Here is a 17,590-nt window from a genome sequence, read left to right on the forward strand (position 1 = left end):
TTGCTTATTTGTTTTGTGTGTGAATATACGTGTGTGCTCATGTGGGGGTCAGAGGGCAACTTGCCGGACTCAGTACTATCCTCATGTAGGTTCCCAGGATCCAATTCAAAACACCAGGCTTGGCAGCAAGTGCTGTTGCCTGCCAAGCCATCTCAGCAGGCCCATAACCTCTTGCTTTCACTGCTTAGAAAGAGGTCTTGGTCCATTAAAGCTGAAAACATTAGCCCTTTGTCTCTATATACTGTAAATAAGTTTTTCCAGGTTTGCATCATGTTCTCTTGATATGTGAGAAGACATACTGTTAGGGACTGGGAAGGAGGCCCAAGGGAGGAAGTTGGAGAGGGGAGGGCAAGAGAGAGGGAAGGGGAGGGTGGACATGGTCAATGCTTGATCTATACATGCATGGAAATGTCACAGTGAAACTAATATATACAATTAATATGTCAACATACTACTTTTTTATTAGTCAGTTTGCTTCTTTGTAAGTTATTCCAATGCATTTATAGTTACACGTCTTTCTTTCTTTTTTCTTTTTGGTTTTTTGAGACAGGGTTTCTCTGTGCAGCCTTGACTGTCCTGGACTTGCTTTTGTAGACCAGGCTGGCCTCGAACTCACAGTGATCGGCCTGCCTCTGCCTCTCAAGTGCTGGGATTTAAAGGCGTGCACCACCACCGTCCGGCCTAAGTTTTTCTTTCTTTAGACCAATTGGTCAACAAACATCTCCCTGTTTCCATTCTGAACCACTACAACAATAAGTAGACTAGTTTCTGGCCCAGCCAGCTCACTACTGATGAGAAAGAGACACATAAACACATACTTACTCTCAGTGTGACTGGTGTAAAATAGGCACTTGTATTTAAAATAAAAAATATGCAGAAGAAAAAGTAGTGAGTGGGTCAAGGGCAGCATTCCGAAATAGTGGGCACACATGTGAGCTGGGTGGTGTTCTTAAAGATCGTATGAACTTGCCAAGTTTCATGAGTTTGAGAGGGATGGGCAAGTTCAAGAGTGGCATCCAGCTCTGGAAGCTGACCGACCCACACAGGACTGGCATGGCCAGGTGTTGGCTGATGGCGTATGGCCTAGGCGACTTGCCATACTTTTATCTAACAACTTTAATTGGTGTAGAGGCTGATCAGCCCTTGGGTTCTGGTGTCTACACAAGAAATGACGTCAGGCCCATGTGACGTCATCCGCGTAAAGGCGTTGGCAGCCGAGACCTCTAGAGAGATAGGGGCGCTAGAGGCCTCTCGGGGCCTGGAGGTGGCCAACTTCGGGCTCTGCTGCTGGTCTGTGGTCGAAGATCCCACGCTCCCGAGCAGCCTCGGCCTTCCGCCTTCGCCACGCCCTCGGCGAGCCCCGGGAGCATCCCGCCGCGGGCGCGCGCACGTACGCGGCTGCGCACGCGCGTCTCCCCCCCACCCCTCGGAACCCGGAAGTGCGAGCGGAGCCACGTGGGTGGAGCTGGAGCGCAGGTCGCATGGGGGAGTCTATCCCTCTAGCCGCCCCGGTGCCGGTGGAACAGGCGGTGCTGGAGACGTTCTTCTCTCACCTGGGTATCTTCTCTTACGACAAGGCCAAGGACAATGTGGAGAAGGAACGGGAGGCCAACAAGAGCGCGGGGGGCAGCTGGCTGTCGCTGCTGGCGGCCTTGGCGCACCTGGCCGCGGCCGAGAAGGTCTATCACAGCCTCACCTACTTGGGGCAGAAACTAGGTACCTCTGCCCCGCCCCCGCCCCTTGAGGAGGAAGGAAAGGGGGTGCGCTTCCCGGTCGGCTGTGGCTTGGGTGTCCTGTCACTGTCAGCTGCGGGCTCCACTCTGCCCAGGTCTCCTCCCACCGGTCCCCCTCCTTCCCTCGGTTGTCGCAAGCCCCGCCCACCGGCCTGCGACGCAGCTGCCTTGGTGGACTGAGCGGATGCTCTTTGCTGGGCATGCTCCAAACCCCGTGGGTTTACGGTTTTGCACCGTGGATGGATAGGTTGCATAAATGACAAGTTAACTTAAGTTCCGTGCCCCCGTTCTGACTAGTGATAGTCAGAGGAGCAAAACCAGGCAATGGGACCTAGTTGTGTTAATAAATTGTCTGGCCTCTTATACGGATGGACTCCTAGCCCCTCTTCACAGTCCTTCAGTGCATATTTAGTGAATGAAGGAGTAAGTGGCTCCTGGCCAGGAAAGGCAAGAATTAAGCCAAAACTTAATAGGAGAAGAGTTAAGGGAGGGGATTGTAAACACTGCTAGTCCTCATGTATATATATATATATGTATATATATGTATATGTATATATACATATGTATATATACATATGTATATATACATATGTATATATATATACTCATAGCGATCTGCCTCCCAAGTGCTGGGATTTAAAGGCATGTACCACCACCGCCGGGCCAAGATGCAGGAACTCTTTAAGCTGATTTTCGCTACAAAAAACAGTCGGTGTCAGTTGATAAAGTGTTATGTAAAAACCAAGCTATGCATTTAAAGTATTGTGATAATAATAATAATGGCAGTGATAGCTGACCCCAGAGAGTTGGGGTCATTTTAATACTTAGGCTTCTTCATGAGCCTTTGGTTACTAGAAGTTCAAGGTGCCTTCATGAGTGAAGGAGACACACCTCTGGTTTAAAAGGATACTAATAGCGAGTTAATTTCCGTTTGGTAACCACTCAAGAGAAAAGGGCGCTCTGAGATGATAATAACTTCTGTAGCTGTTTAATTGTTGCATAGTTTGATGATTTATTGGCAAAAAGAGGCCAGAGACTTTGCCCTGTGTATGTTTTATATTTTTCTCTCTATGGTGTCACCTCACACAAATGTGCAATTGCTATTACAATGTTACAACCCTGTTTTCCCACAGCATTGGGAATTGTGCATGTGTTTATGACGATAGATCTCAAACCTGAAACCTGTCTTGAGCTATCAGAATGAGTGTATACCTATAATTTATTCAAAACATGTACATGTGGTATAATGTATAGGATGCGTATTCATGTGTGAATATGACATATGTGAAATTGGCTATTTTCTACCTGTAATATTGAAGGCAGATAATATTCTGGCAGTTTGGGTTGTTGGTAGACTTCCTTGCCTCTAAAAGGTGATGATTGGCTCAAATACCATGATTCTTAACATTTATTTTTGTTGTTGTTTAAGCGCAAATTTGATGAAAGTTGTAGAGTTATTCCCTCCCCCCAAATATATATGTACATATTATTGTATATATAACCAGAGGGAGAGAATGAGAAAGAGAGCAATTGCAGTTTCCTGAAGTCCAATTTGTGGATTCCAGTAAAAAATAAAAATAAATAAATGAAGCCACATGAAATTGTATGTACCAGGATTTTGTGTAAAGAGAACTGGCTGCTTCGTCTATGAACACGATAAAGTCCTCTGCTATCTCCAGCTTGGCTTCCATAAAGTGGCCCTTACTGTGTAAAGTGCTGAGCTCTGCAGGAACCTCAGCTGCCCTGTGGGTGAGCCTCAGGGGCCTGACATGAAATTGACTTACTACACCATGACGCGTGCCTGGGGCCTCTAGGCTGATCTCCCTCCTGAGCAAAAGTTCTGAAAATGACACCTGTGACTCCTTTGTAATGTACATACTCAGGTGATAGTAGAGGGGCATTCCAGAAGGTTTTTGTTTTTTCAAGACAGGGCTTCTCTATGTAGCCTTGTCTGTCCCAGAACTCACGCTATAGACCAGGCTGGCCTCAAACTCACAGAGATTAACCTGCCTCTGTCTCCTGAGTGCTGAGATTAAAGGCATGCGTACCACCTCCTGGCTGTAGTTCGAGAATTTAAAATTTAACATTTTTGTATTTGTGTAGTGGTCCAACATGGTATTTGTATGGTTGTAATTGGACTTTATGATTATCAGATAATGGAAAAAATATTATTTAAGCCAGCACCACATGATTTTCTTTGTAAAGTGAAATGAAATAACTATACAGACTTTTTTAAAGGGTTGAAACATGCTTTGGGAATGGTGGTGCACACCTTTAATCCGTCTACTCAGGAGTCTGAGGCAGGTGTGAGTTCTAGGCCAGCTTGGGCTACATAGCAAGTTTAAGCCAGCTGAGGTTGCATTTTAAGACCCTGTCTCAAAAGACAGAACAGAAAGGAAACATGGTCCAAAAAGACCTTAAAAATTTGAAGGTATAATTGAAAAATAAAAACTGTATGCATTTAGGCTATCCACCTTGGTGTTTTGGGATACATTATGAAGTGGCCACCATGAGTAAGGTAATTCGATGTATCCTACTACCTCATTTTTTCCGTGATGAGAACACTTAAGATCTACTGGCTTAGCAAATTTCAATCTGGTCTGAACTGGTGTAATGGTACAATGTGCTTGTGTTGTATTATTATAATATTGTATTATTATGTTGTCCAGGACGCCTGAGGCAGGGGCTGGAGCACCGGGAGTGGTGGTGGGCATGGTAGATACAGTAGCAGGAGGTTTAAAAAAAAAAAAAAAAAAAAAAGCAGGAAAAGGCTACAGTTCTTAGCAGGGGAGAGAGCAGGGAGTTGTCAGGAAAGCTGCAGGTTACTTTGAGACAGTCGTCCCAAATGCATTAGAGGAACTGCAAAGATCTGCCGCAGGAGGAACCATAGTCAGAAAAGTCACTGCAGCTTCAACAGGAAGCCCTTCTTGTTCAGGACGTCATAGCCACAGTTTGCAGCAAACGCAGCGATTGACGAATGCAGTGTAGTGTCAGTTAGGTGGACATTCCTTAGGTCTTTTACCTGTTGTAGCTTTGTCTTGTCCTTTTCATTACGTCAGGCATATTGCCTTGTAAATTGTGGTAGTGGTACCAGGAATGAAAAATTAAGGAATTTTTAACTTTTCCAAATAAATAAATAAATAAGTGAATGAATGAATGAATGTCAGGTTGGGATACAAAGTGAGACCTTGTCAAAAGAAAAAAGTCTTTTGACTCCTGTTGAAAATCTAGCAGCTGGTCCTGATTAAAAATGCAAGCATGGGCCTCTAACCAAAGGACGGACCTGGCAGGAGGCTTCTGCCACTGTCCTGGCTCTAGTCCTGAAAAGCTGCGTGTGACTCTTATCTTGGTGCCTTTCCTTTCCTTTGAGGCAGAAAAACACTAGTTTCGGAAAAGAACAGTGACTGAAATGTGCTGAGTGGACAGCAGTGGGGGGTTTGAGACTGTCAGACTTATCTGCCCTTTGATAAATTGCAGGAGCATTTCCTCACACCCTGATTGATAAACTTTGCCATACTGGGGGGATGACTTGAGAATGTTCTTCTTCTTTTTTTTTTGGTATGTTTGTTTTTGTTTTTCAAGACAGGGTTTCTTTGTGTAACTTCCCTTATAACTCGTTCTGTAGACTAGGGTGGTCTCAAATGCCTCTTCCTTGCAAATGCAGTGAAAAATGGATGTTTAGAAAGTTATTACAAAGAAGTTGTAGAGTAAAATGCTCAAGATGCTTAGCACACTCTTTATGCTTGAAACTTCATATGAGATTTAAAAAGTTGAAACCTTGGAAAAATAATGATCATTGATAATTAGAACTTTCTGGGAAAAATCTAAACCATCATAATTTGCAAATTGGAAATACTGGAAGAGGAAGTAATTTATGTGTTTCTGATTGCTTCCCAGCATGAAGGAAGGCCGGTCCTCATTGGCTATTAGAAGGAAGACCGGTCCTCATTGTGTATGTGTAGAGAGAGGATGGTTTTGCCGAAAGCCTTGAGAAAAGAGACGGGTTTCCAGGTTTAAAAATAAGGCATTGGTGGTCTCTCTTCTGTGTGAGTCTTATTTTAGTTCCACCTACTGATGATTGGTGTTAGTTGATAAGCTTTTGAGAGCAGCGTTTGAATTCATGTTGTGTTTCTGTTGCCCTGTCATCTGATGAGGGTAGGTGTTATTATTTTCAATGCAAAGTTCAAGTTTTCGCTATGGCCACCCCTTTTTAACAATGGAAGTGAGTAAACAGTGGAGGTCACCTCTCTGTTAAATAGTGGCTTAGCATAGAAACACCCAAGCTCAATTATATATTGATGAGACTTGAAAACTATCTGTTCAGTGGAGAAAGAGGGACCAGCAAGACTGAGTGCGTTCTTTTTTCTAGGCCTTTTCCAAGTGCTGCTTCATCTGTGTCTCCATCACCACCTGCTATTATGTTGACAGTAACAGCCCCTAAAGCTCAGAACAGCTAGGTCGTTTGAATACCACAGTGTTTAAACCTGGCAGTGAGGACTTGAAATTATCTTCAGACTGGTAAGGCTTTTGGCTTTTGCACGATTCTCTCTGTTGCTGTGGTTTTTTGAGACAATCTCACATTGCACAGGCCGACCTGGAACTCAACTACGTGGCTGAGACTTGAATCTCAGGTCTTCCCGCCTCTGTCTCTTGAGCGCTGGGCCTATAGGTGTGTGCCATCATACCCAGCTCTCTCAGTGCGACATTTTTATTATCTTCCTAATTTAGGAGATTTTTGTCCTAGACCTGGGTACAGAGGACTATTTATTCTATACCAATCGCTGCAAAATCAGAATATAGACACGGAGGACAGACCAGTGTGAAATGTTATCAGTATAAGAGCACCCATACTCACATATGTGAGAGAAAATACTTGTATAGAATTCATCAGGCGGGGACTTCAGATGTGGTGCAGCGCTCCTGCAGCCCCATTCCTCAGAGGCTGAAGGGGAGAATGGCTTGCACCAGTCAGTTCGGCTCCAGCTTAGCCAACACTGAGAAGGTTTCCCGGGAAGCCAGACTTTCAGTATAAAACCTGGAGCATCTGTGTACAGTTGGTCAGAGTAACAGCGAGGGACGTGAGGTTCCTCTCTTGAGCCAAAAACCAATAAGTGATATTCTGAAACAGACTGTTGAGCGGATGTTCTTCAAATACCTTAATAGTTTTTGGTTTTTTGTTTTGTTTTGTTTTTGTTTTTGATTTTGTTTTTTTTTTTTTTTGAGACAGAGTTTCTCTGTGTGTAGCCTTGGCTGTCCTGGACTCACTTTGTAGACCAGGCTGGCCTCGAACTCACAGTGATCCGCCCGCCTCTGCCTCCCGAGTGCTGGGATTAAAGGCGTGTGCCACCACGCCCGGCTCAAATACCTTAATAGTTAACATTCAATCTGAATGTTTATAATAGTAATGAATTCATTCCACTGACCCATGCAGAGCTTGACAGATCATCTCTGAGACTTCTGTGCATTTGTAGCAATCTTGTTGTAAGCACCCCCTGTTCATCCTGTGAAAGTCTTGCATCTGGCTCTTTGATGGGAGATCCAAAGCTTAAGAAAATGTCTGTGAAGCCAGCTCTGTGATTAGAAATACAGCTAGTCATGTACAAATTTGCGAGTAAGTAAATGACATCTCTACCATGTGGTCCTTCCTCACTGTCGCCAAGGATGTAGTTGCCCTGGTTCTTGCAGATTGCTTTTGCGTTGGAGTGGCAGTTACTCATAATTGGTTCTTGGTCTTGATATTCACAGTGTGCTGCTTATTATGCGGCCTGCATTGTCAACCTTGCCAAGAGCCCTGCAGTTCTCCCCTCTGAGATCCCAGTGTGTGTTCTTTTATAAAAGGATGTAAGAGTGTGCATTATCATTTCCTGGCATGGGCTAAATGATAAGATTCAAGGAAAATACATCTCTGAAGAAAAAACAAAGTGCTCTGGGCTACTAGACCTAATGGAAAGGTTTTATAATCCATGTGTCCTCTGTCTCTGTCTCTGTCTCTGTCTCTGTCACCCCTCCTTCCCCTTTAAATCCAGTCTTATGTTAGGGTAATTTTTTTTCTTTCTTTCTTTTAATTTATTTACCTTTATTTTATGTGCGTTGCTGTTTTGCTTGCATGCATGTTTATATGAGACTGTCAGATCTTGGAGTTACAGTTGTGAGCTGCCATGTGGGTGGTAGGATTTGAACCTGGGTCCTCTGAAAGAGTGGTTAAGAGTGAGCCATCTCTCCAGCCCCGGTAATTTTCTTATCTAGGGTAGTTACGTTCTAAAGTATTTTGGAATGTGTTGTAAGGGGAAAATGGTATGCAAGTAAGACAATCCCAGGTCCATCGCAGGACACTGATGAATTTGTAGCAAGTGCTCACTTAACTCGTTCCACAGTGAAGTGCTGATCCCAACCCTCAGGTCAGAGACCATGGTCAACACAAGCTCAGGGAGCTGCACAGGTTCTAGTTCTTTCCACGTGGGTGCCGGGGGGAGGGGGTGCCTGGTGCTTCCGGCTCCTCTCCCTTATGTGCTTCTGCCGTTTGCTTCCCAGGGGGCCAGTCATTCTTCAGCAGGAAGGACTCTATCCGCACCATCTACACTTCCCTGCATAACGAACTGAAGAAAGTGGTGACTGGCCGAGGCGCCCCAGGCGGAACGGCTCCTCACGTGGAGGAGCTTCTCCCCCACCTGTCGGAGCAGCTCTGTTTTTTTGTTCAGGCGCGGATGGAGATCGCAGACTTCTACGAGAAGATGTACGCCCTCAGCACGCAGAAGTTCATCAACACCGAAGAGCTGGTCAGCATTTTGGATACCATCCTCAAGAAATACAGCTCCAGGTGAGTGAGCAGGAGAAGGTGACAGCCGTCAGCCGCACACAGGCTCTAGCTTTCCCGCCCTCTTAGGAAGGTCTCTCCAGGATCCCCATACTCTGTTTTGTATGTGGTCATTAAACAGCAGGCGTCCATTCGGCACTTTGGGGTTTAGTTAACTGTGCTGGGGAGATGGCTTGGTGGGTGAGAGGCCGGCTCTGCAGGCATGAAGCCCTGAGTTTGGACCCCCAGTTGCCATGTAGAAATCTGAGAGCCACTTCATGCACCTGCAGTGCCACTTAAGAGTGTTGTGGAGAGCTGGGCGCCGTGGCACTCTTTTCAGAGAAATAGCCTGGGAGTTACCTCCTTCGCTCTTGTGCAGTTGCTACTTTGTGTTGGGAGTTCTTCTGTCGAGTGTGCTGTTCAGTAGGACAAGCTTAGGTTCTTTGGAATACCTGAGAGATTACTAAGAGGCCAGTTTCACTGAAAAAGTGCTGCTCAACTGGGGAGCTGTGGTTATTTGAAGAAACTGGCTCCTCACAAAGAGGCAACGCTGTTTGTGATGTGCTGCATGCTGCCTGACCCTGGAGACAATGCCCAAAGAATTGTCGGAGCTTAAGAGTACCTTAACTAAAGTAAAAGGCCTAGTTTCAGTTTGGCTTCCTGGAAGCCTAGCACAGTAGGTCTTACTTGAACTATAAAGGTGTGTGTCCTTTGAAGTATAGCGCATATTTGGATGTTTTGCCTGCATGGATGTATACCATATACATGCCTGATGCTTGCAGAAGCCAGGAGACAGCAGCGGATCCTGTGGAACTGGTGTTGCAGGCAGTTGTGAATTACCTGTGGGTGCTGGGTATCGAACCTGGATATTCTGGCAGAGAAACCAGTGCGCTTAACCTCTGAGCCAGCTCTCTAGGCCCTGAAAATAATTGCGCAGGCTGGAGAGAGAGCTCAGCAGTTACCAGTATGTACTCCTCTTACAGAGGGCCTGAGCTTGGGTCTCAGCACCCAGTGTTGTGTTCTCATCTTTGTCTCAGGCTAATTAGAGAGTGCCACTTTATGGAGTGGGCAGTTCACAAACACCTATCGTTTTTCTTGTTCTGAAGACACAGCGTGACCATGGCAACTCTTTTTTTTTTTTTGGTTTTTCGAGACAGGGTTTCTCTGTGTAGCCTTGGCCATCCTGGACTCACTTTGTAGACCAGGCTGGCCTCGAACTCACAGCGATCCTCCTGCCTCTGCCTCCCGAGTGCTGGAATTAAAGGCGTGCGCCACCACGCCCGGCGACCATGGCAACTCTTACAAAGGAAAATATTTAGTTGGGGCTGGCTTATTGTTTAGAGGTTAGGGCCGTTGTCATCATGGTGGGACGCATGTGTCACGCAGGCATACATGGTGCTGGAGAGGGAGCTGAGCGTTCTACACTGCATTGCAGGCATCAGGAAGAGAGGGAGACGCCAGGCAACCCTAGTGACACACTTCCTCTAACAAGGCCACATATCGAATGATGCGGCTCCCTATGAGCCTCTGGGGGCCGTTTTCACTTAAACCAGCATAGCCTGCACCTGCGGCTGTAAGGGGCCCGCTGCCTCTGGCCTCTACGCGCTCTACACACTCATGCGCTCCCCACATACTTAGAGCTAAAAGTAAGTCATGGAAAGAAAAGAAAAATTGCAAGCAGAGTGTGATGTTTGCATATGTACTGGGAATCTGACGTGGCGATGGTTGCGTAAGTCCCTGAGTACACTAAAGCACTGAATCATTTGCTTAAAGGATGAGGCTTGTAGTACATTTATGGACACGAATTAAATACCAATAAGGCTGTTAAAAATAAAAAGGACTGGAGAGATGGCTCAGCACCCACGTGTTGGCTCATGACCATCTGTAACTCCAGTTGCAGGGGACCTGATGCCCTCTTTGGCCTCTTTGGGCTCCTGAGTACACATGGTGCACACAAACTCACTTAAGCACACGCGCACACAAATAAACGAGTAAGTACATTGTGCAGCGAACACACATCCTTCATCCACCCTCACAAGCTCACACCCGCCATGCTGCCTTTCTCTGTCCCTGTAGATATCTGTCTCTATTTCGAAGTGCGCTATTGTATCCTTAGCTCATCTTCCCAAATCTCAGCTTCTCAGCTCCCAAGCTCCACACACAGTCACAGCAGTGTTCACGTCAGGACTTTTCACACTGATTTCTCTCCCATCACGTAATAAGTTCCCATTGCAGGCTTCCCAGGTTGCCTCACAGACGCCTTCCACTCCTGGTTACATCATAGAGTAGGTCTGCTAGTTTCTTTTGAGGAATTTGTACACTGATGTGATTTTGCCTCATACGATGCCCTCAAAGGTCATGCATACTAAAGCATGTGACAGCATTCCTTCCTGTGTAAGGCTGAAGAAGAATGCACTCCCTCTTCACATGTATTCATTCGGCATCTGGCTGCTGCCCAGCAAGCTTTGTGTCCCTCATATTAGATGTATGACTTTCTACTTTGTGTATGTTTAAATATCACCGCCTACTATAGAAGGCTCTAAAGGGCAGACCTCAGGCCACTGTAGCCCTCATTGATCAGTATCCCACGTTCTGTAGTTTCTGTTACCCACAGTCATTTATTATCAGACATTTAACAAGCTCAAGAAATTAACAAGTTTTAAGTTGCATGCTTGCACCAGGTGCTCAGTCAGTCAAGTGCTTGCAGAGGACTTTGCTAGGTTCCACCTCCAAAACCCACATTAAAAAAGCATCTGAGCGCAGTAGCATGTGCACTTGTAGACCGGTGCTGAAGAGGTGGGGACAGGCAGAGCTCTGTGGCTTGTGCCCTGCTTGGCTAGCTCCAGGCTGGTGAGAGACTCTCTTTGTCTCTAACAAGGGGGAGTCCGCATTCCTGAGGGATGACACCCAAGCTTGTGCTCTGACCTCTACACTCAGTGCACATGTGGATATTTGCACACAGACACATACACACATGTGCACACATACAAAACAATGTGCAAACAGTGAGATGATCTAACATGGTACCGCCCAGTGGGCGTGGTCCTTGACCAGTAGTGTATAAGCTGGTCAACGCGCAGATCCAAGAGACAAACTTCTCTTAACTTACATAATGATAGATTGTTAATAGTTGTTCTGTTCTATTATTAGCTGTTAATCTCTTACTGTGTCTACTTTATGAGGTAAGTTTTATCTTTGCTATGAATAGGAAAAACCCACGTATGTAAGGTACACTATTGACCCCTTGGGAGCTTGGAACACAAGCCCTATGGACCAGGGAGACTAGAATATCCTTGGTGGGTTGGTAGTTAAGCACTAGCAAACTAGTGGCTTTAAATGAGAAGAGGTTGCAGATTTCTCTTATTGTAGTAAAACAGACATAACACAGTTTCCCTTTTTTTGTTTTCTGTTTGTTTGTTTTGAGTTTCTCTGTGCAGTCCTGGCTGTCCTGGACTTACTTTGTAGACCAGGCTGGCCTTGAACTCACAGAGACCCTCCTGCCTCTGCCTCCCTGAGAAATTTCCTATTTTTAAATGTTTATTTCTGTAGATTGATGCTTTTCCTTCTGCCTTCTCACATAAATTTGATCACCCCGTGACTTGAGAGTTTCGGAAGGAACTACAGTATCTGAAGTTCCGCGTTCAACAGCACGTCACACAAACGTCCGGTCTTCATCTTCCACCACTCTAGGTCCCGCTTTTCCGCTTGCTTGTCCTCCCTCCTCCTTTCTCTCCCCTCCTCCCATGCTGTCTTCCTTTCTTCAGAGCCGATGTTCTCCACAAAGGTTGGCAGTTTCCCGTCTCAGACACGTCCAGGTTTACCACCTTGGCTTAGGTATGGTTGTGGGTCACAGGCACCGAACACATCTGAACACAGGTTGAGCTGTGAGTAGCTGTGAGGTGCGCAGGAGAGGGATTGGGGGGTGATGCATCACGAGGCTAATGTCCGTGCTGGGCAGACTGACAGTGTGAATGCTCAACTTTTCATGAGGTTGGAAATAGCTGTAGCATGCACATGCATGCTTCATAGGTGTCGAGCATTTTGCTTCTGTAGTGTTATGAAGTACTTGTTCAAACTTTCTGAAGGTTTGCTCTGAGGATTTGTGCCCTGAAGCAGAGCGTTGGCTGTAAGTGGTGGTTTCCAGTGGCAAGTGGTAGGAAAATCAGACATTGTTCCTGACTTGTCTTTATTTTTATTATTTTTACTTTTTAAATGATTTTTCGATGCTGCAAAAGTAATGAACATTCAGTAGAAACTATGCTTAGAACTTTGGACTTTGATCGTTTTCTGGGTTTAGCAAAGTACAGTACAGTCCTCTTAGCAACACTGGGCAACCTCAGCTGTCAGGTGGCCTAGCAGTCATGGGGTGTGGCAGCAGACACCAGTGCACTGCACGATAAGCTGTGATGGTGGTAGGCTAGACCACACTGTAGTGCACTGCAGGATGAGCTGTGATGGTGGTAGGCTAGCCCACACTGTAGTGCACTGCAGGATGAGCTATGATGGTGGTAGGTTAGCCCACACTGTAGGGCACTGCAGGATGAGCTATGATGGTGGTAGGTTAGCCCACACTGTAGTGCACTGCAGGATGAGCTGTGATGGTGGTAGGCTAGCCCACACTATAGTGCACTGCAGGTGAGCTATGATGGTGGTAGGTTAGCCCACACTGTAGTGCACTGCAGGTGAGCTATGATGGTGGTAGGTTAGCCCACACTGTAGGGCACTGCAGGTGAGCTATGATGGTGGTAGGCTAGCCCACACTGTAGTGCACTGCAGGTGAGCTATGATGGTGGTAGGCTAGCCCACACTGTAGTGCACTGCAGGATGAGCTATGATGGTGGTAGGTTAGCCCACACTGTAGTGCACTGCAGGTGAGCTATGATGGTGGTAGGCTAGCCCGCACTGTAGTGCACTGCAGGATGAGCTATGATGGTGGTAGGCTAGCCCACACTGTAGTGCACTGCAGGTGAGCTATGATGGTGGTAGGCTAGCCCACACTGTAGTGCACTGCAGGATGAGCTATGATGGTGGTAGGTTAGCCCACACTGTAGTGCACTGCAGGTGAGCTATGATGGTGGTAGGCTAGCCCACACTGTAGTGCACTGCAGGTGAGCTATGATGGTGGTAGGTTAGCCCACACTGTAGTGCACTGCAGGTGAGCTATCATGGTGATAGTCTAAGGATATCAAGCACATTTGACTTGCTTATTTTATTTTTTATTTTTTTTGGTTTTTTGAGACAGGGTTTCTCTGTGTAGCCTTGACTATCCTGGACTTGCTTTGTAGACCAGGCTGGCCTCGAACTCACAGTGATATTTTGTAATAAATATAATCACATATATATGCCTCTGCTTCCCTAGTACTGGGATTAAAGGCGTGCGCCACCACCGCCCGGCTTGACTTGTGATATTTTTAAAGTTAGGATGGGCTGATGAAGTCACAGTCACGGAGCATCTGCTGTAGGGTCTTCTGCCAACGTCGTCCTGTTAGCTCAGTGTCAGCTTATCACACCCAGAGTCATCTGACAGGGCCTGAATTGCTGGAGTGTCTAGATCTGTGTGGGCATGTCTGTGGGATATTGCGTGGCTGATGGTTGATATGGGAGGCCAGCCTACTGTGGGCATGCCTAAGTAAGTGGGCCTTGGCTATGTAAGAGCTGGCTGAGGAGTTTCAGAGATGGCTCAGTAGTTAAGAGCATTTATTGCTCTTTCAGAGGACCTGGGTTTAGTTCCCAGCTCCCACACAACTCTCTGTAATTCCGCGTCAAGAGATCTGACACTGTCTGTGACCTCCACAGAGCATGCAAGTGGTGCACATGCATAAACAAAGAAAAACACATGTGCAAAATCAATAAATAAAAATTAAAAACCCAGTAAACAAACAAAAATAAGAATGGCTAGTGCTGGCTGCCTGGCCTAGATTGGGAGCAAACAGAGCTTGGTAAGAAGAGAGCTGAAGAGAAGAGGGAAGCATTGGTGAAGGGGGCCGCGCTCTCACTTGCCTCGCCATCTTTAACATACCCGCTCTCCTCTGCTGAGAAGTTAAGGTACTTCCACATCTTGTTGCCCCTCCTCTTACATTACTGTGAAGTGGGTCAGTGTTTACAGTCAACAGCCTAAATTCATAAACTCATTTGCTGAATAGAAATGTGATTATATATATTACAAAATATCAAGATACTTTGTGCATAGTAAGGGATAAAATTTATATGTGTGTGCAGTATAAAGTGTCACTGTGTCACATGGTCAAAAGTTTCAAAACACTTTATATAAGGCAAGTGGAAACAAAATTGCACTACTGTCCTGACTTTGAAATAGTATTATTTTATTTATCTATTTTAAATTATATGTATAAGGTATGTGGCGGGGGGTAGGGTATGTGCATGTGAGGGAAGTGCCCATGGAGGCCAGGAGAGAACAGCAGATGTGCTGGAGCTGGAGTTACTGGGGGTTGCGAGTCTGCTGAAGAGGATGCTGGGAAGTGAACTCAGGCTGTCTGTGAGAGCCCTTGGTGCTCCTAGCCTCACAGCCATCTCTCGAGTGCCTGAGACAGTGCATTGTCATCATTTTACAACAGCTCAAAACGGGGTGGGGGGAACCTCAAAAAAGGAATGTGTGTCAATCTTAAATACCTTCTTAGGGATTTGAGGTAAGTGTTTTTTGTTTGGCTTGTTTTGTTTTTCAAGACAGGGTTTCTCTGTGTAGCCTTGACTGTCCTGGACTCACTTTGTAGACCAGGCTGGCCTCGAACTCACAGAGATCTGCCTGCCTCTGCTTCCTGAGTGCTGGGATTACAGGTGTGCGCCACCACCGCGCCTGGTTTGAGGATTTTTTTTTCTAAGTGTTAGATCTTCTTTTGTGGCCACTTGTGATGGGGTCTTAGGTCGAGTCACTTTTCTTTGTTTAACTTGCTACCCTCCCCACTGCCCTCTCCTGGCCAGTGCCCCTTCCTCCTTCTAGGTAGCTTCTTTTCTTATTTGACACTCCTTTCTGCTTTTCATTGAATGTATTCCATCGTGCCCTGTTTTCCACCTCTCTTTGGCCGCCATTTTGTTTTTAACCATGGTTAACTCTGAAGGGAATTTGGGAGTAGAATTGGTAACAGTTGTCTGGTAGTTCCTTCATTAAATGCCTGTTGTGTGTTGAGCTTCAGGGTTATGGTGTTTATATTCATCTGTAAAATGGGTCTATGAACAGCAAATTAGTGTACCCCAGGACAACGGATATCTCAGGATCGGGTTTTTAGTAGCGCCCCTGTAGAGACGATTCCTTGTTGTGGTAATAGTGTTAGTCACACAGTTCTCAGGGTAAGTAAATGAACAGTTACGGTCACTGTGATTTCTCCTTATTGGGAAAGAAGTTACCTACTTTCATTAAAAGGAAACCCCACAAATACAAGCTATTTTTCTAGGAGAAGATGAAATGCTCAAGATATACCAGGGCTCTAAAAACCAACCAACCTAGGCCCCGCCCTTTTCTGCACCATCGCAGCGGTTGTAGTGGCTCATGTGTTTTGAGGGGCTTATGCTGATGCTGTTTTGTTATCTTTGAAGATCTCTTGGTGGGAAGTTACATTTCCCCTGATTTCTGCCCTTTCCTCCCTCTCTAGGTTTCACCACCCCATCCTCAGCCCCCTGGAAAGCAGTTTCCAGCTGGAAGTGGGCGTGCTGAGTCATCTCCTGAAGGCGCAGGCCCAGATCTCTGAGTGGCAGTTCCTCCCTTCCCTGGTCACCCTGCACAGCGCTCACACGAAGCTTCAGAGCTGGGGCCAGACCTTTGAGAAGCAGCGAGAGACCAAGAAGCACCTGTTCGGAGGGCAGTCTCAGAAGGCCGTTCAGCCCCCACACCTTTTCCTTTGGCTGATGAAACTCAAAAACATGCTCTTGGCCAAGTTTAGCTTTTACTTCCACGAGGCTCTGAGCCGACAGACGACTGCTTCAGAAATGAAAGCGCTGACCGCAAAGGCAAACCCGGACCTCTTTGGGAAGATCTCCAGTTTCATCCGGAAATACGATGCTGCCAACGTGTCCTTAATTTTTGACAATCGAGGCTCAGAGAGCTTTCAAGGTCATGGCTACCACCACCCACATTCCTACCGGGAGGCCCCTAAGGGAGTGGACCAGTACCCAGCAGTGGTGTCTCTGCCCAGTGACAGGCCGGTCATGCACTGGCCCAATGTTATCATGATTATGACAGACCGAACATCCGACCTGAATAGCTTGGAGAAAGTGGTCCATTTCTATGATGACAAAGTCCAGAGTACATACTTCCTGACCCGTCCTGAACCCCACTTCACCATCGTTGTCATTTTTGAGTCAAAGAAATCGGAGAGAGACTCCCATTTTATTTCCTTCCTCAATGAGCTCTCGCTTGCCCTTAAGAACCCCAAAGTGTTTGCAAGTCTAAAACCTGGATCCAAAGGCTAGCAGAAGCTTGCTTACCCGAGGATCTCCAAGACTGGATACACTGTCCTTAGTTGCTCTGGGGGCAGCGGTAAGACAAGCTCATGCTTGTTTCAGAGCTGAACTAAAGCTAGGTCCTCCCTAATCATGTTGCACACTTCATAAGCAGTTAAGACCAAGGCTGGAGGCTCCAAAGAGTGTCTAGGAAGTGCCACGGCTACTGTGTATCACCATGGTACCCCAAAGTAGTGTCAGCGTTTCCTGATTCCCCCGGATCTCATGTAGATGGACTATTTATTGGCTTTCGTTTATCTTACCAGATGTTCTGTTGTTCTGACTGTTGTGCCCCATGCGTTTCTTAACATCCCCTCTCTCTCTGTCACTGCAGAGCAGCCTCGAGAAGATAGCAGATGGGGTTGTTTTCAGCCTCCTAACACTCATATTAACTAGTTTTATAAGTTAACCTAACCAGCACTCTATTGTAGTAGAACCCTGGCGATGAATTTCTTCTCTCAGGTGGTAAAGTGGGAGATGGTAGGTTGGTATCGGTTCTTATGGCAACTTAACCAGCACAGGTTCTTTTCAGGTGGCCTTCATCCATCTGCGTTGGTTTTTTATCTTTAAAAGGTTTGGTGGCATTCTGTTTAAAGTCAACTGAAGCCCT

At 46.2% G+C, this 17,590-nt stretch overlaps 1 protein-coding gene across 2 annotated transcripts; it reads left to right on the forward strand.

Annotated features, from left to right (window-relative positions):
- The first annotated feature begins 1,421 nt into the window (after positions 1 to 1,421).
- Kics2 (KICSTOR subunit 2) lies at positions 1,422 to 17,164 on the forward strand. 2 transcript variants are annotated; one of them, XM_051170464.1, is made up of 3 exons: positions 1,422 to 1,716; positions 8,265 to 8,550; positions 16,134 to 17,164. In XM_051170464.1, the coding sequence occupies exons 1-3, from the start codon at positions 1,482 to 1,484 to the stop codon at positions 16,948 to 16,950; spliced, it is 1,338 nt and encodes a 445-aa protein (XP_051026421.1). In that variant the 5' UTR covers positions 1,422 to 1,481; the 3' UTR covers positions 16,951 to 17,164. The 2 variants fall into 2 exon arrangements, with proteins under 2 accessions (XP_051026421.1, XP_051026422.1); XM_051170465.1 differs by having other exon boundaries at positions 1,578 to 1,716; positions 8,432 to 8,550.
- The last annotated feature ends 426 nt before the right edge of the window (positions 17,165 to 17,590 follow it).

The sequence above is a fragment of the Acomys russatus genome, chromosome 28, assembly GCF_903995435.1.
Source record: "Acomys russatus chromosome 28, mAcoRus1.1, whole genome shotgun sequence".
In the NCBI taxonomy this organism is placed as follows: Eukaryota; Metazoa; Chordata; class Mammalia; order Rodentia; family Muridae; genus Acomys; species Acomys russatus.